The sequence below is a fragment of the Hyla sarda genome, chromosome 1, assembly GCF_029499605.1.
Source record: "Hyla sarda isolate aHylSar1 chromosome 1, aHylSar1.hap1, whole genome shotgun sequence".
Lineage (NCBI taxonomy): Eukaryota > Metazoa > Chordata > Amphibia > Anura > Hylidae > Hyla > Hyla sarda.
In genome coordinates this window covers 598,756,355-598,783,289 of record NC_079189.1, presented here as the reverse complement: position 1 = coordinate 598,783,289, position 26,935 = coordinate 598,756,355, and the positions used below count along the sequence as shown (strand labels likewise).

General features: G+C 41.3%; 1 protein-coding gene across 3 annotated transcripts in view; it reads right to left on the bottom strand.

Moving 5' to 3' along the window:
- Positions 1 to 26,693, bottom strand: part of ANKRD55 (ankyrin repeat domain 55) — a 61,958-nt gene extending 35,265 nt beyond the window's left edge. The window contains exon 1 of one of the 3 annotated variants that reach the window (XM_056547523.1): positions 26,309 to 26,693. In XM_056547523.1, coding sequence (XP_056403498.1) covers positions 26,309 to 26,348 — 40 coding nt within the window. In that variant the 5' untranslated portion in view covers positions 26,349 to 26,693. The remainder of the gene's footprint in view (positions 1 to 26,308) is intronic. The other 2 variants (XM_056547531.1, XM_056547516.1) reach the window with 2 other exon arrangements.
- Between the last annotated feature and the right edge of the window lie 242 nt (positions 26,694 to 26,935).

Sequence of the window (26,935 nt, the reverse complement as noted above, 5' to 3'; positions counted from 1 at the left end):
TAGAGGGATGATGGATGGAGGATAGAGGAATAATTGATGGAGGATAGAGGGATGAAGTATAGAGGGATGATGGTTGGAGGATAATGGGTAGAGGATAGAGGGATGATGGATGGTTATAGAGGGATGAAGGATGCAGGATAGAGAGATGATGGATGGAGGATAGAGGGATGATGGATGGAGGATAGAGGGATAATGGATGGAGGATAATAGAATGATGGATGGAGGATAGAGGGATGATGAATGGAGGATAGATGGATGATGGATGGAGGATAGAGGGATGATGCGTGGAGGATAATGGATGGAGGATAGAGGGATGATGGATGGAGGATAGAGGAATAATGGATCGAGGATAGAGGGATGGAGTATAGAGGGATGATGGATGGAGGATAATGGATGGAGGATAGAGGGATGATGGATGAGGATAGAGGGATGAAGGATGCAGGATAGATAGATGATTGATGAGGATAGAGGGATGATGGATGGAGGATAGAGGGATGATGGATGGAAGATAATGATGGAGGGTAGAGGGATGATGGATGGAGGATAGAGGGATAATGGATGGAGGATAGAGGGATGATGGATGGAGGATAGAGGGATGATGGTTGGAGGATAGCGATATGATGGATGGAGGAAAGATGGATGGAGGATAGAAGAATGATGGATAGAGGAATAATGGATGGAGGATAGAGGAATGATGGATGGAGGATAGAGGAATGATGGATGGAGGATAGAGGGATGATGTATGGAGGATAGCGGGATGATGGATCGAGGACAATGCATTGAGGATAGAGGGATGATGTATGGAAGATAATGGATGAAGGGTAGAGGGATGATGGCTGGAGGATAATGGAGGGAGGATAGAGGGATGATGGATGGAGAATAGAGGGATGATGGATGGAGGATAATGGATGGAGGATAGAGGCATGATGGACGGAGGATAGAGGGATGATGGATGGAGGATAGAGGGATGATGGATGGAGGATAGAGGCATGATGGATGGAGGATAGAGGCATGATGGATGGAGGATAGAGGCATGTTGGATGGAGTATAGAGGGATGATGGATAGAAGATAGAGGGATGATGCATGGAGAATAATGGATGGAGGATAGAGGGATGATGGATGGAGGATAGAGGCATGATAGATGGAGGATAATGGATGGAGGATAGAGGCATGATGGATGGAGGATAGAGGGAGGATTGATGAGGATAGAGGGATGATGGATGGAGGATAGAGGCATGATGGATGGATGATAGAGGGAGGATAATGGATGGAGAATAGAGGCATGTTGGATGGAGGATAGAGGGATGTTTGATGAGGATAGAGGGATGATGGACGGAGGATAGAGGCATGATGGATGGAGGATAGAGGCATGATGGATGGAGGATAGTGGGATGATGCATGGAGAATAATGGATGGACTATAGAGGCATGATGGATGGAGGATAGTGGGATGATGGATGATAGAGGCATGATGGATGGAGGATAGTGGTATGATGCATGGAGAATAATGGATGGAGGATAGAGGCATGATGGATGGAGGATAGTGGGATGATGGATGGATGATAGAGGGATGATGAATGGAGGATAGAGGGATGATGCATGGAGAATAATGGATGGAGGATAGAGGGATGATGGATGGAGGATAGAGGGATTGATGCATGAAGGATAGAAGGATAATGAATGGAGGATAAGGAATGGAGGATAGAGGGGTGATGCATGGAGGATAATGGATGGAGGATAGAGGGATGATGCATGGAGGATAGAAGAATGATGGATGGAGGATAGAGGAATGGAGGATAGAGGGATGATGGATGGAGGATAGAGGAATGGAGGATAGAGGGGTGATGGATGGAGGATAGAGGGATGATGCATGGAGGATAGAGGGAAGATGCATGGAGGATAAAGGATGGAGGATAGAAGGGTGATGGATGGAGGATAGAAGGATGATGGATGGAGGATAGAGGGATGATGGATGGAGGATAGAGGAATGGAGGATAGAGGGGTGATGGATGGAGGATAGAGGGATGATGCATGGAGGATAATGGATGGAGGATAGAGGGATGATGGATGGAGGATAGAGGAATGGAGGATAGAGGGGTGATGGATGGAGGATAGAGGGATGATGCATGGAGGATAGAGGTAAAATGCATGGAGGATAAAGGATGGAGGATAGAAGGATGATGGATGGAGGATAGAAGGATGATGGATGGAGGATAGAAGGATGATGGATGGAGGATAGAGGGATGATGCATGGAGGATAGAGGGAAAATGCATGGAGGATAAAGGATGGAGGATAGAAGGATGATGGATGGAGGATAGAAGGATGATGGATGGAGGATAGAAGGATGATGGATGGAGGATAGAAGGATGATGGATGGAGGATAGAGGGATGATGCATGGAGTATAGAGGGAAAATGCATGGAGGATAAAGGATGGAGGATAGAAGGATGATGGATGGAGGATAGAGGGATGATGTATGGAGGATAATGGATGGAGGATAGAAGGATGATGGATGGAGGAGAGAGGAATGGAGGATAGAGGGGTGATGGATGGAGGATAGAGGGATGATGCATGGAGGATAGAGGGAAAATGCATGGAGGATAAAGGATGGAGGATAGAAGGATGATGGATGGAGGATAGAAGGATGATGGATGGAGGATAGAGGGAGGATTGATGAGGATAGAGGGATGATGGATGGAGGATAGAGGCATGATGGATGGATGATAGAGGGAGGATAATGGATGGAGAATAGAGGCATGTTGGATGGAGGATAGAGGGATGTTTGATGAGGATAGAGGGATGATGGATGGAGGATAGAGGCATGATGGATGGAGGATAGAGGCATGATGGATGGAGGATAGTGGGATGATGCATGGAGAAAAATGGATGGACTATAGAGGCATGATGGATGGAGGATAGTGGGATGATGGATGATAGAGGCATGATGGATGGAGGATAGTGGTATGATGCATGGAGAATAATGGATGGAGGATAGAGGCATGATGGATGGAGGATAGTGGGATGATGGATGGATGATAGAGGGATGATGAATGGAGGATAGAGGGATGATGCATGGAGAATAATGGATGGAGGATAGAGGGATGATGGATGGAGGATAGAGGGATTGATGCATGAAGGATAGAAGGATAATGAATGGAGGATAAGGAATGGAGGATAGAGGGGTGATGCATGGAGGATAATGGATGGAGGATAGAGGGATGATGCATGGAGGATAGAAGAATGATGGATGGAGGATAGAGGAATGGAGGATAGAGGGATGATGGATGGAGGATAGAGGAATGGAGGATAGAGGGGTGATGGATGGAGGATAGAGGGATGATGCATGGAGGATAGAGGGAAGATGCATGGAGGATAAAGGATGGAGGATAGAAGGGTGATGGATGGAGGATAGAAGGATGATGGATGGAGGATAGAGGGATGATGGATGGAGGATAGAGGAATGGAGGATAGAGGGGTGATGGATGGAGGATAGAGGGATGATGCATGGAGGATAAAGGATGGAGGATAGAAGGGTGATGGATGGAGGATAGAAGGATGATGGATGGAGGATAGAGGGATGATGGATGGAGGATAGAGGAATGGAGGATAGAGGGGTGATGGATGGAGGATAGAGGGATGATGCATGGAGGATAATGGATGGAGGATAGAGGAATGGAGGATAGAGGGGTGATGGATGGAGGATAGAGGGATGATGCATGGAGGATAATGGATGGAGGATAGAGGGATGATGGATGGAGGATAGAGGAATGGAGGATAGAGGGGTGATGGATGGAGGATAGAGGGATGATGCATGGAGGATAGAGGGAAAATGCATGGAGGATAAAGGATGGAGGATAGAAGGATGATGGATGGAGGATAGAAGGATGATGGATGGAGGATAGAGGGATGATTCATGGAGGATAGAGGGAAAATGCATGGAGGATAAAGGATGGAGGATAGAAGGATGATGGATGGAGGATAGAAGGATGATGGATGGAGGATAGAGGGAAAATGCATGGAGGATAAAGGATGGAGGATAGAAGGATGATGGATGGAGGATAGAGGGATGATGCATGGAGGATAATGGATGGAGGATTTATGTACAATGTTTCATGATCAGGTGTTCAGGTGACCTGGCTGCATGTTGTTTATATAGAAAGTATTGGAGGTGTAAAGCAGGTCACCAGGGCAGAATACAGCACCCTCTCCAGCACGCATCCTTCCTGATCTGAACTGTATTCTAGTCTTGTTACAGGAAAGACTACATGAACCACTTCTAAAAATTTTATCACCGGAGTTCACAGATCTAAGTGCCAGAAACAAAATCGGTAAATGAACAAAACTGTGAACAACAAGTGAGAAAGAGAAAGCAGCAAAGTGAGCAAAGGATATGTACAGTATATGTGACTGCTGAGCCAAGCACAATACAGTATGGTGTGTACAGGGGCATGTGCCTGGAGCTATTACACACATAAACATATAGTCACAAAGACATAAAAAGGTGTGCACATTAGTAACAATACCAAATAAAAGAGTTAAAAGAATGCATTTAAAGGGGTATTCATGGGAAAAAAAACTTTTTTTTAAAAAAAAAACTTCTATTAAAAAATCTTAATCCTTCCAATAATTATCAGCTGCTGAAGTTGAGTAGTTCTTTTCTGTCTGGCAACAGTGTTCTCTGCTGACATCTCTGCTTTCCATATCTATATAGGAAAGAGATCCAGGATATATATATATATATATATATATATATATATATATATATATATATATATATATTAAAACCTGTAGGTAATCTAATAGCTGACATCTATGGATCATAACACCCGGGAATGCATTATATTAGCCGGATGTATTATAAATCTCCAGAGTTTGGACATGATCTGACCCCAGTGAGAGATCCCAGGAGTTTTGGTAGGGCAGAGAAGGAGAAGCAGATGTGGCCCTGTGGTGGTGCGAGGCCGTCCAGTAATACACAATTCATTATCTTACCTTTTCCAGGAAAATCATATCTGTTGACATTCATGAGGTTCTTGTCCCTGAGATCTCTATTCTGACCATGTAACACAATGTAACAGCAGCAACACCCTGTTATTACAGTAATATAGGATATGTTCGCTTACGTTATATAGATCTGATATGTTATACTGTGGTTATATTGTGTTCTTATATGTTGTGCTGGGTTCTTATATGTTATACTGTGGTTATATTGTGTTCTTATATATTATGCTGTGTTCTTATATATTGTGCTGTGTTCTTATATATTATGCTGTGTTCTTATATATTATGATGTGTTCTTATATATTATGATGTGTTCTTATATATTATGATGTGTTCTTATATATTATGATGTGTTCTTATATATTATGATGTGTTCTTATATATTATGCTGTGTTCTTATATATTATGATGTGTTCTTATATATTATGATGTGTTCTTATATATTATGGTGTGTTCTTATATATTATGATGTGTTCTTATATATTATGATGTGTTCTTATATATTATGATGTGTTCTTATATATTATGCTGTGTTCTTATATATTATGGTGTGTTCTTATATATTATGATGTGTTCTTATATATTATGATGTGTTCTTATATATTATGATGTGTTCTTATATATTATTTTGTGTTCTTATATATTATGATGTGTTCTTATATATTATGCTGTGTTCTTATATATTGTGCTGTGTTCTTATATATTATGGTGTGTTCTTATATATTATGCTGTGTTCTTATATATTATGATGTGTTCTTATATATTATGATGTGTTCTTATATATTATGCTGTGTTCTTATATATTATGGTGTGTTCTTATATATTATGGTGTGTTCTTATATATTATGATGTGTTCTTATATATTATGCTGTGTTCTTATATATTGTGCTGTGTTCTTATATATTATGCTGTGTTCTTATATATTATGATGTGTTCTTATGTATTATGCTGTGTTCTTATATATTATGCTGTTTTCTTATATATTGTGCTGTGTTCTTATATATTGTGCTGTGTTCTTATATATTATGGTGTGTTCTTATATATTATTTTGTGTTCTTATATATTATGATGTGTTCTTATATATTATTTTGTGTTCTTATATATTATGATGTGTTCTTATATATTATGCTGTGTTCTTATATATTGTGCTGTGTTCTTATATATTATGGTGTGTTCTTATATATTATGCTGTGTTCTTATATATTATGATGTGTTCTTATATATTATGATGTGTTCTTATATATTATGCTGTGTTCTTATATATTATGGTGTGTTCTTATATATTATGCTGTGTTCTTATATATTGTGCTGTGTTCTTATATATTATGGTGTGTTCTTATATATTATGCTGTGTTCTTATATATTATGATGTGTTCTTATATATTATGATGTGTTCTTATATATTATGCTGTGTTCTTATATATTATGGTGTGTTCTTATATATTATGGTGTGTTCTTATATATTATGATGTGTTCTTATATATTATGCTGTGTTCTTATATATTGTGCTGTGTTCTTATATATTATGCTGTGTTCTTATATATTATGATGTGTTCTTATGTATTATGCTGTGTTCTTATATATTATGCTGTTTTCTTATATATTGTGCTGTGTTCTTATATATTGTGCTGTGTTCTTATATATTATGCTGTTTTCTTATATATTATTTTGTGTTCTTATATATTATTTTGTGTTCTTATATATTATGATGTGTTCTTATATATTATGATGTGTTCTTATATATTATGCTGTGTTCTTATATGTTGTGCTGTGTTCTTATAAGTTGTGCTGTATCTGCCTTTTATGTGGGGTATCCTTAACTGTACTTATAGGTGGCCGTATATACCGTATACTCTCTTGATAAGATCTTTGGTGATATGGTTGATGACAAATATAGAAAGTAACAGTTAAAGTGGTACTCCGGCCCTAATACATCTTATCCCCTATCCAAAGGATAGTTGATAAGATTTCTGATCATGGGGGTCCTGCCTCTGGGGACCCCGCAATCTGTCATTGCGCACTCCTTTGTGAGCTCTACGCAGCACTGGAGGCTCCGAGTGTGAAGCGTGACGACCACGGGGCTGGAGTATCGTGACTTCACGACTTCGCCCCCGTGTCATGTCACACTATGGGAGGGGGCGTGACGGCACTAGCTGTAAGAAGGTACAAGGATGTGATTGGTTGTTCCATTCTAATGGCAAGTATATGGCAATAGGTGTACTGAACTTTGTTCCATTTTGGACATATTGTATATGTCACATAACAAATGCAATTAAAAAATAAGTAATAAATGGAAATACATTCTAATAAATGACGGATGTGTAATGTCATAGTAGTTAGTCATAATTGACTAGTAAAAAGTAATTTTATGTATTTCTATAAGACACTGGATGACACAATATGGGAGTTCAAAGAGAAAAGATGAAGTATCTGCTTTGGTATGCTGGAATAATGCTTCGAATATAATGCAAGAATATGAATAGAATAAATTAATATAATAAAAGTGAAAAAAAATTTGAAAAAAATATAATAAAAAAAAGAATATTAAATAAAAATAGAAATGAAAATAAAATTAAAATAAAAGTCAAAAAATTAAAATTAAAATAAAAAAGACAAATAAAAATAAGCATAATAAATGAATTTAAAAAAAAGCAAATAAAAATGTGAAATGTAACAATGGGGTAAACTCAAGCAAAGATGCTATAACACAGTAATATAAGGACAGAAACACATGTATATTGTTTGACTTAAACAATATGTAGCAGACATACTAAAATTTATAGGAATTATACCGTAAAGTGTACTAGAGATTTAGTTGAAGTGAAGTCCAGTAGGGCACAAGTGCAGGGTCCGTCACCTCGCTGATGTTCAGCCTGCAGGTAATGGGCCATGGACGAGGGCCCCAACTGGGGGAGCACCAAATTTCTCTGCATTCAGATAGAACCAAACACCAAACACTTCCATCTGGGGCCAAACTTTCTAAATCAAATATCTTGCGGGATTCAGCCCTAGACATGGCCAAAATATAGTCCCCTCCCCTCCAGTTTTTTTAAAAAAGTTTCTAAGGCAGCAAATGTGATTTTCGAAGGGTCCATATTGTGATATTAATTTAAATGGGTTGATAATGTGTTCTGGTCACTGCCTTTTCTAATGTTATAAAAATGTTCGGCCATACGTGTTATATTGCTTATGTCATGGGCACTCCAATATGTAGATAGCACCTTTTGAGTGGCAAGTCAATAATTATTTGATCTCTCATTCAAAATTATTCGTTTTTGAGGTTCCTTTAGTAGTTTTTTTTTTTTAGAGAAATTGGTTCCTTTGCAGTTAGAACATATTCCGCACCTAAAAAAGCCATGTGTTATCTGTTTTGATTGATGTTTTTTGTTTGACCGTGGGGGCCACCTTTAAACCTAGGTTGGGAGCTAAAAATTATTGATGTTTTTTTTTTGGAAGTGTTGTCGCCACAAACTAAATGCCATTTTTTTTGTATAATTTTTGTCACTGTTTTGTAGTCTTTACAGAAGGGCATTATGATTTTGGAAGTGTTGTCTGTATTTTTAGTGTCTTCTGGTGTTTTTCCGATAAAAAAAATTATTTTTATAAATATATCCATTTATTAATTATTTTTTATGTCCCTGTTATGTGACTTATACAATATGTCCAAAACGGAACCAAGTTCAGTACACCTATTGTCATATACTTGCCATTAGAATGGAACAACCAATCACATCCATTCTTAGGGCTATAATTCCATGAAAAACTGACATTACCACTACTACCTATTATTCAACATAAGCTGCTGAAGAAAGGATATCCATCCTGAAACGCGTCCAGCTAACCTATTGATTTTAGACCAATATTGCTGCCTTATATCATCATCATTGTCTTTGCTCAAACTGCCTTGTGACATCTGCCGTGTAAATCGCCAACATCCCGCCAGGACTACACGAGGACGCTGTCTAACCTGGCTCATCCCTCATCTCTCATTATCTTACCACATTGGAGCGGCTCAGTCCACAATCCTCCACATTCATTTCAACCAAGCGAAGCAGATCGCTAGCCATCCAGGAAGTGTCGCAGTCCGCGATTCACCTTTATCTCGCAGATCTCCTTGTATCTGCTTGCAGCTAGTGCCGCACATGCGAACTAGCAGATTTTCATTGGGCAGATACATTGCAGTGAGAGGACCAACATGGCATGCCAGCCACCACAGGCCTATTGACCACCAGCACACAGGAGCGGTTAAGATCTACCCTGTTTTCTATTTTGGGAACATTTTGTTAATCTGTCCGGCGGCTAACGGAGTAGCCTGCCAGTGATTTATAATGGGCATTAACTGTTACTATCTATATTTGTCATCGACTATATCACCAACGATCTTACCAAGAGGGTATACGGTATATAAGGCCCCTGCCCGGAGACTTTATAGGATTACAGATCCCAGCCCATTTTAAACAAATCAGATATATATGGTAAGCAGCATTTTTTTTTTTAGATCTCTACTGTTTTTATTATTTTCTATATTGTTTTATATTATAATTCAACTGTATATATCGGGGGTGAGTCACAAGGGCCCTGTGACTGCATCGCATAGTTTACTATTTTATCAATAAATGTTTTAATATTGCATCTATTTATGTTAATTTATTTACATAGAATATAATTATCTTGGTTCCTAAACATTTTTACCTTACCTACTTGGTTCCTACTATTCCTTATCTATATACATATCCTATCATTTACAAGAAAAAAACTTTTTATTTTCATATATAAAGCCTAGAGGACTGAGATACTTATTGCCTTTTTACAGTATACAGATGAAGCTGGAGGAATGGTGTTTAACTACTATATATCCTGATCCCATAGATATAGCAGCAGTATACAGATCGAGCTGGAGGGGAGGGATCTGATAGGTGATGATCTTATCCTTTAGGTTACAGTAAGTCAGCAGGTTCAGGACTGACAACTTCATCTTACATATTAAAGGAGTAGGATAGGGATAGGGGATTAGTGTCAAATCGCGGGGGTCTGACCATTGGGACCCTGTAATCTCCCGTAATGGGACCTCGGCAGTCCTCACAAAGGGCGTGTGCTCATAATAGACAGCTCTATTACTCAGGGTGGCTCTCCCACCTTGTCTCATTCTACATAGATGTCTACTACATGGGTCGCTGACCTACCTGAGAGAAGTGTATGTGGCCATATAGTTGTCTGTCTATATATAACAGACAGGTACCGTGCAGGATGGACATTTATAATGTATCAGCTCTGTCCTTGTGTTGCGGTGTGCATCGCCACATCCTTGTGGTTTTGTGCAGAGTGCTACAATGATATGGAGCTTTGCTATTGATTCTATGGCTTTGGCTGAGATTGATCTAATGCAGAGATGTGAGGCCCAGAGATTACATTGTAACCCACTGAATGGGCTGTAGGATTCTATCATTGACTCAATGACCCCATTACCCATGATGAGAACAACAAAGAAGAACTGCATTGAATTTTATTTTCATCTTAGAAATCATTCAATGAGATGTCCTGCCATATAAGATCATAGAACCCAGACATGTCATAGAAGATCATAGAACTCAGACATGTCATAGAAGATCATAGAACCCAGACATATCATAGAAGATCATAGAACCCAGACATGTCATAGAAGATCATAGAACCCAGACATGTCATAGAAGATCATAGAACCCAGACATATCATAGAAGATCATAGAACCCAGACATATAATAGAAGATCATAGAACCCAGACATGTCATAAGAGATGATAGAACCCAGACATGTCATAGCAGATCATAGAACCCAGACATGTCATAGAAGATGATAGAACCCAGACATATCAAAGAAAATCATAGAACCCATACATGTCATAGAAGATCATAGAACCCAGATATGTCATAGAAGATCATAGAACCCAGATATGTCATAGGAGGTCATAGAACCTGAACATGTCATAGAAGATCATAGAACCCAGACATGTCATAGAAGATCATAGAACCCAGACATGTCATAGAAGATCATAGCACCCAGACATGTCATAGGAGATCATAGAACCCAGACATGTCATAGAAGATCATAGAACCCAGACATGTCATAGGAAATGATAGCACCCAGACATGTCATAGAAGATCATAGAACCCAGACATGTCATAGATCATAGAACCCAGACATGTCATAGGAGATCATAGAACCCAGACATGTCATAGAAGATCATAGAACCCAGACATGTCATAGATCATAGAACCCAGACATGTCATAGGAGATCATAGAACCCAGACATGTCATAGAAGATGATAGAACCCAGACATATCATACAAGATCATAGAACCCAGACATGTCATAGAAGATCATAGAACCCAGACATGTCATAGAAGATCATATAACCCAGACATGTCATATAAGATCATATAACCCAGACATGTAATAGAAGATCATAGAACTCAGACATGTCATAGAAGATCGTAGAACCCAGACATGTCATAGAAGATCATAGAACCCAGACATGTCATAGAAGATCATAGAACCCAGACATGTCATAGAAGATCATAGAACCCAGACATGTCATAGAAGATCATAGAACCCAGACATGTCATAGGAGATCATAGAACCCAGACATGTCATAGAAGATCATAGAACCCAGACATGTCATAGGAGATCATAGAACCCAGACATGTCATAGAAGATCATAGAACCCAGACATGTCATAGAAGATCATAGAACCCAGACATGTCATAGAAGATCATAGAACCCAGACATGTCATAGAAGATCATAGAACCCAGACATGCCATATAAGATCATAGAACCCAGACATGTCATAGAAGATCATAGAACCCAGACATGTCATAGAAGATCATAGAACCCAGACATGTCATAGAAGATCATAGAACCCAGACATGTCATAGGAGATCATAGAACCCAGACATGTCATAGGAGATCATAGAACCCAGACATGTCATAGAAGATCATAGAACCCAGACATGTCATAGAAGATCATAGCACCCAGACATGTCATAGGAGATCATAGAACCCAGACATGTCATAGAAAATGATAGAACCCAGACATGTCATAGAAGATCATAGAACCCAGACATGTCATAGAAGATCATAGAACCCAGACATGTCATAGAAGATCATAGAACCCAGACATGTCATAGGAGATCATAGAACCCAGACATGTCATAGAAGATCATAGAACCCAGACATGTCATAGAAGATCATAGAACCCAGACATGTCATAGAAGATCATAGAACCCAGACATGTCATAGAAGATCATAGAACCCAGACATGCCATATAAGATCATAGAACCCAGACATGTCATAGAAGATCATAGAACCCAGACATGTCATAGAAGATCATAGAACCCAGACATGTCATAGAAGATCATAGAACCCAGACATGTCATAGGAGATCATAGAACCCAGACATGTCATAGGAGATCATAGAACCCAGACATGTCATAGAAGATCATAGAACCCAGACATGTCATAGAAGATCATAGCACCCAGACATGTCATAGGAGATCATAGAACCCAGACATGTCATAGAAAATGATAGAACCCAGACATGTCATAGAAGATCATAGAACCCAGACATGTCATAGAAGATCATAGAACCCAGACATGTCATAGAAGATCATAGAACCCAGACATGTCATAGGAGATCATAGAACCCAGACATGTCATAGAAGATCATAGAACCCAGACATGTCATAGAAGATCATAGAACCCAGACATGTCATAGAAGATCATAGAACCCAGACATGTCATAGAAAATGATAGAACCCAGACATGTCATAGAAGATCATAGAACCCAGACATGTCATAGAAGATCATAGAACCCAGACATGTCATAGAAGATGATAGAACCCAGACATGTCATAGAAGATCATATAACCCAGACATGTCATAGAAGATCATATAACCCAGACATGTCATAGGAGATCATAGAACCCAGACATGTCATAGAAGATCATAGAACCCAGACATGTCATAGAAGATCATAGAACCCAGACATGTCATAGGAGGTCATAGAACCCAGACATGTCATAGAAGATCATAGAACCCAGACATGTCATAGAAGATCATAGAACCCAGACATGTAATAGGAGGTCATAGAACCCAGACATGTCATAGGAGATCATAGAACCCAGACATGTCATAGAAGATCATAGAACCCAGACATGTCATAGAAGATCATAGAACCCAGACATGTCATAGAAGATCATAGAACCCAGACATGTCATAGAAGATCATAGAACCCAGACATGTCATAGGAGATCATAGAACCCAGAAATGTCATAGTAGATCATAGAACCCAGACATGTCATAGAAGATCATAGAACCCAGACATGTCATAGAAGATCATAGAACCCAGACATGTCATAGAAGATCATAGAACCCAGACATGTCATAGGAGATGATAGAACCCAGACATGTCATGGAAGATCATAGAGCCCAGACATGTCATAGAAGATCATAGAACCCAGACATGTCATAGAAGATCATAGAACCCAGACATATCATAGAAGATCATAGAACCCAGACATGTCATAGAAGATCATATAACCCAGACATGTCATAGGAGATCATAGCACCCAGACATGTCATAGGAGATCATAGAACCCAGACATGTCATAGAAGATGATAGAACCCAGACATGTCATAGAAGATCATAGAACCCAGACATTTCATAGGAGATCATAGAACACAGACATGTCATAGGAGATCATAGAACCCAGACATGTCATAGAAGATCATAGAACCCAGACATGTCATAGAAGATCATAGAACCCAGACATGTAATAGGAGGTCATAGAACCCAGACATGTCATAGAAGATCATAGAACCCAGACATATCATAGAAGATCATAGAACCCAGACATGTCATAGAAGATAATAGAACCCAGACATGTCAAAGAAGATCGTAGAACCCAGACATGTCATAGAAGATCATAGAACCCAGACATATCATAGAAGATCATAGAACCCAGACATGTCATAGAAGATCATAGCACCCAGACATGTCATAGGAGATCATAGAACCCAGACATGTCATAGAAGATGATAGAACCCAGACATGTCATAGAAGATCATAGAACCCAGACATTTCATAGGAGATCATAGAACACAGACATGTCATAGGAGGTCATAGAACCCAGACATGTCATAGAAGATCATAGAACCCAGACATGTCATAGAAGATCATAGAACCCAGACATGTAATAGGAGGTCATAGAACCTAGACATGTCATAGAAGATCATAGAACCCAGACATATCATAGAAGATTATAGAACCCAGACATGTCATAGAAGATCATAAAACCCAGACATGTCATAGAAGATCATAGCACCCAGACATGTCATAGGAGATCATAGAACCCAGACATGTCATAGAAGATGATAGAACCCAGACATGTCATAGAAGATCATAGAACCCAGACATTTCATAGGAGATCATAGAACACAGACATGTCATAGGAGGTCATAGAACCCAGACATGTCATAGAAGATCATAGAACCCAGACATGTCATAGAAGATCATAGAACCCAGACATGTAATAGGAGGTCATAGAACCTAGACATGTCATAGAAGATCATAGAACCCAGACATATCATAGAAGATTATAGAACCCAGACATGTCATAGAAGATCATAAAACCCAGACATGTCATAGAAGATCATAGAACCTAGACATGTCATAGAAGATCATAGAACCCAGACATGTCATAGAAGATCATAGAACCCAGACATGTCATAGAAGATCATAGAACCCAGACATGTCATAGAAGATCATAGAACCCAGACATGTCATAGGAGATCATAGAACCCAGACATGTCATAGGAGATCATAGAACCCAGACATGTTATGGAAGATCATAGAACCTAAAGATGTCATAGAAAATCATAGAACCCAGACATGTCACAGAAGATCATAGAACTCAGACATGCCATAGAAGATCATAGAACTCAGATATGTCATAGGAGGTCATAGAACCTGAACATGTCATAGAAGATCATAGAACCCAGACATGTCATAGAAGATCATAGAACCCAGACATGTCATAGAAGATCATAGAACCCAGACATGTCATAGGAGATTATAGAACCCAGACATGTCATAGAAGATCATGTAACCCTGAACATGTCATAGAAGATCATAAAACCCAGACATGTCATAGAAGATCATAGAACCCAGACATGTCATAGAAGATCATAGAGCTTGAACATGTCATAGAAGATCATAGAACCCATACATGTCATAGGAGATCATAGAACTCAGACATGTCATAGAAGATTATAGAACCCAGACATGTCATAGGAGATCATAGAACTCAGACATGTCATAGAAGATTATAGAACCCAGATATGTCATAGAAGATAATAGAACCCAGATATGTCATAGGAGGTTATAGAACCTGAACATGTCATAGAAGATCATAGAACCCAGACATGTAATAGAAGATCATAGAACCCAGACATGTCATAGAAGATCATATAACCCAGACCTGTCATAGATTATAGAACCCAGACATGTCATAGAAGATCATAGAACCCAGACATGTCATAGAAGATCATAGAACCCAGACCTGTCATAGATCATAGAACCCAGACATGTCATAGAAGATCATAGAACCCAGACATGTCATAGGAGATCATAGAACCCAGACATGTCATAGAAGATCATAGAACCCGGACATGTCATAGAAGATCATAGAACCCGGACATGTCATAGAAGATCATAGAACCCAGACATGTCATAGAAAATGATAGAACCCAGACATGTCATAGAAGATCATAGAACCCAGACATGTCATATAAGATCATAGAACCCAGACATGTCATAGAAGATGATAGAACCCAGACATGTCATAGAAGATCATAGAACCCAGACATGTCATAGAAGATCATATAACCCAGACATGTCATAGAAGATCATATAACCCAGACATGTCATAGGAGATCATAGAACCCAGACTTGTCATAGGAGATCATAGAACCCAGACATGTCATAGAAGATCATAGAACCCAGACATGTCATAGAAGATCATAGAACCCAGACATGTCATAGGAGGTCATAGAACCCAGACATGTCATAGAAGATCATAGAACCCAGACATGTCATAGGAGATCATAGAACCCAGACATGTAATAGGAGGTCATAGAACCCAGACATGTCATAGGAGATCATAGAACCCAGACATGTCATAGAAGATCATAGAACCCAGACATGTCATAGAAGATCATAGAACCCAGACATGTCATAGAAGATCATAGAACCCAGACATGTCATAGAAGATCATAGAACCCAGACATGTCATAGAAGATCATAGAACCCAGACATGTCATAGAAGATCATAGAACCCAGACATGTCATAGGAGATGATAGAACCCAGACATGTCATGGAAGATCATAGAGCCCAGACATGTCATAGAAGATCATAGAACCCAGACATGTCATAGAAGATCATAGAACCCAGACATATCATAGAAGATCATAGAACCCAGACATATCATAGAAGATCATAGAACCCAGACATGTCATAGGAGATCATAGCACCCAGACATGTCATAGGAGATCATAGAACCCAGACATGTCATAGAAGATGATAGAACCCAGACATGTCATAGAAGATCATAGAACCCAGACATTTCATAGGAGATCATAGAACACAGACATGTCATAGGAGGTCATAGAACCCAGACATGTCATAGAAGATCATAGAACCCAGACATGTCATAGAAGATCATAGAACCCAGACATGTAATAGGAGGTCATAGAACCCAGACATGTCATAGAAGATCATAGAACCCAGACATATCATAGAAGATCATAGAACCCAGACATGTCATAGAAGATAATAGAACCCAGACATGTCAAAGAAGATCGTAGAACCCAGACATGTCATAGAAGATCATAGAACCCAGACATATCATAGAAGATCATAGAACCCAGACATGTCATAGAAGATCATAGCACCCAGACATGTCATAGGAGATCATAGAACCCAGACATGTCATAGAAGATGATAGAACCCAGACATTTCATAGAAGATCATAGAACCCAGACATTTCATAGGAGATCATAGAACACAGACATGTCATAGGAGGTCATAGAACCCAGACATGTCATAGAAGATCATAGAACCCAGACATGTCATAGAAGATCATAGAACCCAGACATGTAATAGGAGGTCATAGAACCTAGACATGTCATAGAAGATCATAGAAGCCAGACATATCATAGAAGATTATAGAACCCAGACATGTCATAGAAGATCATAAAACCCAGACATGTCATAGAAGATCATAGAACCCAGACATGTCATAGAAGATCATAGAACCCAGACATGTCATAGAAGATCATAGAACCCATACATGTCATAGAAGATCATAGAACCCAGACATGTCATAGAAGATCATAGAACCCAGACATGTCATAGGAGATCATAGAACCCAGACATGTCATAGGAGATCATAGAACCCAGACATGTTATGGAAGATCATAGAACCTAAAGATGTCATAGAAAATCATAGAACCCAGACATGTCATAGAAGATCATAGAACTCAGACATGCCATAGAAGATCATAGAACTCAGATATGTCATAGGAGGTCATAGAACCTGAACATGTCATAGAAGATCATAGAACCCAGACATGTCATAGAAGATCATAGAACCCAGACATGTCATAGAAGATCATAGAACCCAGACATGTCATAGGAGATTATAGAACCCAGACATGTCATAGAAGATCATGTAACCCTGAACATGTCATAGAAGATCATAAAACGCAGACATGTCATAGAAGATCATAGAACCCAGACATGTCATAGAAGATCATAGAACTTGAACATGTCATAGAAGATCATAGAACCCATACATGTCATAGGAGATCATAGAACTCAGACATGTCATAGAAGATTATAGAACCCAGACATGTCATAGGAGATCATAGAACTCAGACATGTCATAGAAGATTATAGAACCCAGATATGTCATAGAAGATAATAGAACCCAGATATGTCATAGGAGGTCATAGAACCTGAACATGTCATAGAAGATCATAGAACCCAGACATGTAATAGAAGATCATAGAACCCAGACATGTCATAGAAGATCATAGAACCCAGACCTGTCATAGATTATAGAACCCAGACATGTCATAGAAGATAATAGAACCCTGAACATGTCATAGAAGATCATAGAACCCAGACATGTCATAGAAGATCATAGAACCCAGACATGTCATAGAAGATCATAGAACCCAGACATGTCATAGAAGATCATAGAACTTGAACATGTCATAGAAGATCATAGAACCCAGACATGTCATAGAAGATCATAGAACCCAGACATGTCATAGAAGATCATAGAACCCAGACATGTCATAGAAGATCATAGAACCCCGACATGTCAAAGTTGGATCAGCCTGTAGTGTGGTTTTCCACTTTGATTTGGAGTGTGACTCCATATCCAGACCTCCATGGGTTGATAAATTTGATCTCCATTGATAATTTTGTGTGATTTTGTTGTCAGCACATTCAACTATGTAACGAAGAAAGTATTTCATACGAATATTTAATTCATTCAGATCTAGGATGTGTTATTTTTTGGAGCAGTGTATATTTATAGTTATGCCCCCTGAGAAAGCAAATATTACAGTCCGCAGAAATGCGCTGGGAACGCCTGAGAGGGTGAGATATGTTCTGTATTTTGATGACAGAACCACATTGTACATTGGTGTACATTTAGATCAGTGTTTCCCAACCAGGTAACACCGACTGTTGCAAAACGACACCTCCCAGCATGCCCGGACAGCCTTCGGCTCTTGAATAAATACTCAATCCAATAATTCATTGATACATTAAACACCTCTTCCATATTCCTGCAATAATAGTCAGTTTTGACTTTCAGAACTGTAGGAAAGCTGGGCGATAACCACCATTGGGACTGTAATGGTAAGCAAAATTAGTTCTCACCAAACTTTTCCCAAGCTCCTTAATGGAAAATGTACCTACTAATGCACTGAAATAAATACTCTTTATTGTATTTATGCAGATTCAGCGTCTAGAACTGTAGTAAAGCTGGGTAACAACTGGTTTGTAAGCTGTAGTAAAGAAGCAAGCTGTTACTCCTGAATGTTTACTAATGCATTGATACATAACATGTACATTTATAATAGACAAATACAGGAAGTGTGGGTGGACAAGCAAGGATCCGCACACTGAGGACAAGCAGGGCTCTGTACACTGAGGACAAGCAGGGCTCTGTACACCGAGGACAAGCAGGGCTCTGTACACTGAGGACAAGCAGGGCTCTGTACACTGAGGACAAGCAGAGCGCTGTACACTGAGGACAAGCAGGGCGCTGTACACTGAGGACAAGCAGGCCCCTGTACACTGAGGACAAGCAGGGTGCTGTAAACTGAGGACAAGCAGAGCTCTGTACACTGAGGACAAGCAGGGCGCTGTACACTGAGGACAAGCAGGGCTCTGTACACTGAGGAAAAGCAGGGCTCTGTATACTGAGGACAAGCAGGGCTCTGTACACTGAGGACAAGCAGGGCTCTGTACACTGAGGACAAGCAGGGCTCTGTACACTGAGGACAAGCAGGGCTCTGTACACTGAGGACAAGCAGGGCTCTGTACACTGAGAACAAGCAGGGCTCTGTACACTGAGGACAAGCAGGGCTCCATACACTGAGGACAATCAGGGCTCTGTACACTGAGGACAAGCGGGGCTCTGTACACTGAGGACAAGCAGGGTTCTGTACACTGAGGACAAGCAGGGCTCTGTACACTGAGGACAAGAAGGGCTCTGTACACTGAGGACAAGCAGGGCTCTGTACACTGAGGACAAGCAGGGATCTGTACACTGAGGACAAGCAGGGCCCTGTACACTGAGGACAAGCAGGGTTCTGTACACTGAGGACAAGCAGGGCTCTGTACACCGAGGACAAGCAGGGCTCTGTACACTGAGGACAAGCAGGGATCTGTACACTGAGGACAAGCATGGCTCTGTACACTGAGAACAAGCAGGGATCTGTACACTGAGGACAAGCAGGGCTCAGCTGTAATGATGGCCAAATTAATTTTCATCCAACTCAACCCAAACTCCTGACTGTTATATCAGCCTAGCAATGCAGTGAAACATATCAAAGGAACTTGCCAGGGAAGATTTGCCATTTAGATGTCTAGAAAAGTTGGACAACAAGTAAATTGATCACCTCTAGAACTCCAAGGGCGGTTGTCATTCAGCACAGATGTCGGTAATTAACAGTATACTCATCAATGCTTTACAAGGAATATTTAGCATTTAGGAGCCTGGGAGAGTTGGGTACAATTAATTTCACCTCCACTACCAGTACTCAATTGATACATATACAGTTTATTACTGGATGACAACCCTTGTGGAAGCTGTCAAAGAGAAATAAAATGAAATGACCTGTCACCAAACTTTTCCAGGCTTCTGAATGGCTAGTAGTTCATTGATACGTATCCCCTCCACCACATTCCTGCATTTAGAGCCAGACTGCTGGCTGGGTGGTAACCCCTTTATAAGCTGCAAAAGTAACTTAGGTAGTTATCACTCAACTTGCCTGGGCTCCTGAATGACAAACCTAATAATGCATTAATATATACTGTATACTCCCTTTACTGTATTTCTACAAGAATTGACAGATTTAACATTTAGAGCAGTAGAAAAGCTCGGTAAGAACTTCAGGCGAAGTTGTAGTTCTGGAAAAACAAATTGTTACCCTACTTTCCCAGGCTCATGAACAGCTGGTGATGCATTGATACATATCTCCTATCAATATATTATTAAAAATTGTAGTAACAATGAGTAAGAAAACATTTAAAAGCTATAACGGTGACCAAATTAGTTGTTGCCTAACTTTTCAAAGCTCCTGAAAGTCAGATCTGCCTAGTAAATACATTCAAAGGGGCCTTTAGTGTTGGCAAAATTAGATGTCACCCAACTTTCCCAGGATCCTGAAAGTCAGATATGCCTAGTAATGCATTAATAAATTAATGGGATCTATAATGGTGGGGGAAATTAGCTGTCACCCAACTCTTCCAGAATCCTGAAAGCCAGATCTGCTTATTAATGCATTGACATTAACAGGACTTAAAGGGGTACTCCGGTGAAAAACTTTTTTTTGTTAAATCAACTGGTGCCAGAAAGTTAAACAGATTTGTAAATTACTTCTATTAAAAAATCTTAATCCTTCCAGTAATCATTAGCTGCTGAACACTACAGTGGAAATAATTTTCCATTTGAAACACAGAGCTCTCTACTGACATCTCTGTCCATTTTAGGAACTGCCCAGAGTAAAAGGAAATCCCCATAGCAAACATATGATGTTCTGGACAGTTCATAAAATGGACAGAGATGTCAGCAGAGAGCACTGTGCTCGTGATGTCAGCAGAGAGCTCTGTGTTTCAAAAATAAAAGAATTTCCGCTGTAGTATTCAGCAGCTTATAAGTACAGGAAGGATTAAGATTTTTTAATAGAAGTAATTTACAAATCTGTTTAACTTTCTGGCACCATTTGATTAAAAAAAAAAAAAAAGTTTTCCACTGGAGTACCCCTTTAAAGTGATGGTGAAATTAGCTGTCACCCAACTTTCCCATACCTTGAAAGTCAGATCTGCCTAGTAAATGCATTGACATATTAATGGAACTCATAGTGGTGGTAAAACTAGCTGTCACCCAACCTTTCCAGGCTCCTGAAAATGAGATCTGCCTAGTAATACATTGATATATGAATTGGACATAGTAATAGGACCTATAGTGGTGGTGAAATAAGCTGTCACCCAACTTTACCAGGTTCCTGAAGGTCAGATCTGCCTAATAATGCATTGACATATTAATGGGACATATTGATGGGACCTATAGTCGCCTAACTTTCCCAGACTCCTGAGCAGAGATTGAAACTCCTTTTAGCAACAATAGACATGCCTGACGTTCAGGACTGTAGGAGAGCTGGGTGATAACTCAGGAAGATGTAATAAGGGGTCAGATTAGATTCTTAGACATGACATTACACATCTATGACCTCAGATTGTCATCTTCTATGGTCAGGGGTGCAGTAAACGTGAATATATGTATCATCACAGGCTGCGCTGCTGCTATGGATACGACACATCTGCTGTATTAGGTATATACAGGATCTCTTGGCAGTGATCAGTGACGCAGCCCGGGGCCCCTGGTTGCTGCAGTTGCTTTCTGCTCAATCCTCTGCAAAAGGCGGCTCAGCTCCATCTGGATTTCCATAGCAACCGGTTCATGTCAGTCAGTGTATCCTGCCAGAAGCTGCGCTCGGCTCTGCTATACCGAGGTGCAGGGGCCGGAGTAATATAGGGGCAGATGGAGATACAGGTCCCTACCTGAAAATAGGCCCAGACAGACAAAAAACAAAAAAAAAACAAGAGTGGGGGGATCGGTCTAGCTACCCAGCTAGATATCGACCTACCTGGCTATCTAGCTACCTACCTACCTGCTGCAGAAGGAGAAGCAGCAACACTCTAGGCGATATAGGTAGCATTCGGGTGCTGTAGGTACACGGTCCCGGTTTGAGGCCCAGATGAGATACAGAGCAAAAGATGACCGGCGCACTCACAAGATGAAGGAGTGTTGTGGTGGAATAAAGCTACTCCTTCACCTCATCGTGTGAGTGCAATGGACGTCTTTTGCTCTGTATCTAACTACCTGGCTATCTGACAGCCTACCAAGATAGCTAACTACCTGGCTGTCTATCTAGCTTGCTACCTACCTGGCTACCTACCTACCTACCTGGCTGTCTATCATCTAGCTTGCTACCTACCTGGCTACCTACCTACCTAGCTGTCATGCTACCTAGCTAGCTCACCACCTACCTATCTAGCTACAACCAGAAAGAATTCCAGCAGCACACCTGTCAATTCCAGTGAATTTGTGTTTTTTCATTGACCCATGTCAGATGTCACTGACATGGGTCAATAAAAAACACTAAAATTCACTGGAATTGACGGGTATACTGCTGGAATTCTTTCGGGTTATAGCTAGATAGGTAGGTGGTGAGCTAGCTAGGTAGCATTCTTTCTGGTTGGATGTGTCTACGCAGTCTGCTACTGGGACTGCATTAACCTGCCTGCACCCCTGGACTATCTGCTTCTATTATTGTGGTTGTGCTCCCTATCTCCTGGATTGGTACCTAACTACCTGGATACCTACCTACCTAGCTAACAACCTACCTAGAAAGTTTCCTACCTGGCTATAGACCTAGCTACATATCTACCCGGCTTCCTACCTTTCTAGTTAGCTACCTACCTGGCTATCAATCTACCCAACTACCTGGCTAGTTACACAGCACCCTACCTTTTTGGCTACTTACCTGGATACCTACCTATGTACCTACCTGGATACCTACCAGCCTACCTAGCTAGTTACCTACCAACCTGTCACACTGTGTATTGTGCTGTGTTGCACATAAATGTAAATAAATGGAGTCGCTTTGCAACCCACAAATAGCTGCGACCCAGCTGTCAGGTCGCGGACACTTGTGGGCCAGCAAAAAATTTTCAGCCCTTGGTAGGGGCCCCATTTGGCTCTATGCTGCATTATACCGAGGTGCAGGGGCCCCACTCGGCTCAACGCTGCATTATACCAAAGCCCAACTCCTGAGATCTAACTTATCTGTACTGCTGTGATAAATGAAACATTGTAAACAGCCCCTGCTGTAAGGGCATGCTGGGAGTTGTAGTTATGCAACAGCTGGAGAGCCAATAGTTGTAAAACGCTGCTTCAGATGATGCAGTGGCAATCAGAGCATGATGGGAGTTGTAGTTATGCAACAGCTGGAGAGCCACTAGTTGTAAAACACTGCTTCAGATGATGCAGTGGCAATCAGAGAATGATGGGAGTTGTAGTTTAGTAACAGCTAGAGCAGTGTTTTCCAAACAGTGTGTCTCCAGCTGTTGCAAAACTACAACTCCCAGCATGCCCGGACAGCCGAAGGCTGTCCGGGCATGCTGGGAGTTGTAGTTTTGCAACAGCTGGAGACACACTGTTTGGAAAACACTGAAATAGAGAGCCACAGGGTTGCAGAACACTGCTCCAAATGCTGAAGTTGTAGCCTTCAGATGTCAGGGCATGATGGGAGTTGTAGTTCTTCAACAGCTGGATAGCCACAAGTTGGTGAACAGTGTCTTATTGAACGGGGAAGAACTCTTAAAGAAAACTGCATAGAAATCTTCTACCATCCTGTATACACCCGGCACTGCCATGTGGGTTCCCACGAGAAATATTTCCTACAACCCTCAGCATTTTCGCTATAGTTTCCCCCTGTGGTCATGCTGCGGTTTTACTATGCAAAGTGTAACTCCGGCCTCAGGGGATATAGATGGAAATGCAAATCTCATCCTTTTAGCTATGTAAAGCGATTTTATTATTTTATTGGGGGCATTGTCTCCTCTCGGACCCCCTGCAATTGCTTAATTTTGCTGGGGAAGTTGCCCATTGGCTGCTCATTTAATCATGCAGTGGCCACTACAGGACAAAAGTGGTATTACATGGTGCCAATTTACTCTCCAGCGTGGTTTACAGGGAGTTGGGAGACCCCTTTTAATGCTGTCCATAGACCAGTGTTTCCCAGCCAGGGTGCCTCCAACTGTTGCAAAACTACAACTCTCAGCATGCCCAGACAGCCATTTAATTTGCAGTGGCTGCTACAGGACAAAAGTGCTATTTCCAGAGTTGCTTGCAGAGAGTTGGGGGCCCCTTTTTATGATATCTATAGACTGGTGTTTCCCAACCAGGATGCAAAACTACAACTCCCAGCATGCCCAGAAAGCCATTTAATCCGCATTGGCCCTTACAGGACAAGAGTGGCTTGCAGAAAGTTTGGGAACCCCTTTTACGATGTCCATAGACCAGTGTTTCCCAACCAGGGTGCCTCCAGCTGTAGCCAAACTACAACTCCCAGCATGCTTTGGCTATTATGGGCTGCCATAGACCCTCAAGGCAGGTGGGTCTAAGGCAGTACTAACTGGGGTCCTTGTTACTGAATCCAACCAAGGGCTACATCTCCAAGGAGTTTGTATGTTCTCCCTGTATTGTATAATTGTCACCCAAATTCGATCGCAATGTGTGCGTCCAAGAACGGGGGTGGGGCGGCGACTGATGTGAATGGCGACACAATATCTGTATTTATATATGACCAGTTACGGCAATGAATGAGTTAACAGCGGCCAAGCAGAAGCAGCTGAGGGTTGACTACCTACCTAGTTACCTACCTACCTAGTAACCTACCTATCTAACTAGTAACATAGCTTCCTACCTGGCTACCCAGCTACCTGCCTACCTAGTTACCTATCTACCTGGCTATCTACCTACCTTCTTACCTGGCTACCTACTAAGCCAGCTAATAACCTACCCAGCTATTAATCTACCAATCTAGCTAACAACTTACCTACCTGGCTAACTACCTACCTACCTATCTCAAAAGTGATATTACATGTTGGACAATTCATTCTCCAGTGTGGCTTACAGAGAGTTTGGGAACCCCTTTTATGATGTCCATAGACCAGTGTTTCCCAACCAAGGTGCCTCCAGCTGTTGCAAGACCACAACTTCCAGCATGCTCGGACAGCCGAAGGCTGTCCGGGCATGCTGGGAGTTGTAGTTTTGCAACAGCTGGAGGCAACCCTGGTTCGGAAAGACTGTCATATACCCTAAACACGGGTGGACATACTGGAAGTAATTTGTTAGCACTGTTGCCCTGCAGTGCCGGGGGTCCTGGTTTCCAACCAAGGACGACAACTGCAAGGAGTTTGGATGTTCTCCCTGTACTATGGACGTACTGGAAGTAATTTGTTAGCACTGTTGCCCTGCAGTGCCGGGGGTCCTGGTTTCCAACCAAGGACGACAACTGCAAGGAGTTTGGATGTTCTCCCGGTACTGTGGACATACTGGAAGTAATTTGTTAGCACTGTTGCCCTGCAGCGCCGGGGGTCCTGGTTTCCAACCAAGGACGACAACTGCAAGGAGTTTGGATGTTCTCCCCGTACTCTGGACGAACTGGAAGTAATTTGTTAGCACTGTTGCCCTGCAGCAGTGGGGTTCTGGTTTCCAACCAAGGACGACATCTGCAAGGAGTTTGGATGTTCTCCCCATACTGTCTGGCCGTCACCCAAATTCCACCGCAACGCATGCGTTCCAGAACGTGAATGGCGTAACTACACATACGCTATATGTGAGACTGGTTGCGGTAATGGATGAGTTAACAGCGGCCATGCAGAAGCGGACGACTCACCTTTGTGTTGATCAAACACGGAGGAATTGCTGAAATCCATGATTCCGTCTTCGGGGGAAGGTGAAGTCGGCGTCTGCTGCCGGAGAAGGAGACGACGTTCACTGCAACGAATACATGGGCTGACAGCATCGCCTGCCTGCCATTCCTCTATGGATGCTGCTGCCTGCCTGCCTGCGCCGCTCCTGCATGCATCTCACAGGGGATTCATGGCCGGTACAGGGAAGGCCCGGCGGCTGCGGCTGCATCTGGGGGGGCAATGTGCTGGCTGAATCATTGCTGCTGTTTTAGCCGGAGCGCAGGGACTGCAGCTCTGAGGAATCAGGAACTAAACAAGAGGATGAGTGACGGTGCGGAGTGAGCATGTGCGGCAACAGTCACCGCGCACACAACAGGAGTTACAGGGAGGCTGATGTGTGGATGGAACAAGCTAAGGCATCGAATAGCAAAACAAAAATAAATAAATAAATAAATAACATTATAGTAAATGATGCGGTCAAAAAAGGATTTGGCAGCAGATTTCACCTTTGCAACTCGGATCTAAACAGCAGACAGCCAGATGTTGGAAAACTACAACTCCCAGCATGCCCGGACAGCCGTTGGCTGTCCGGGCATGCTGGGAGTTGTAGT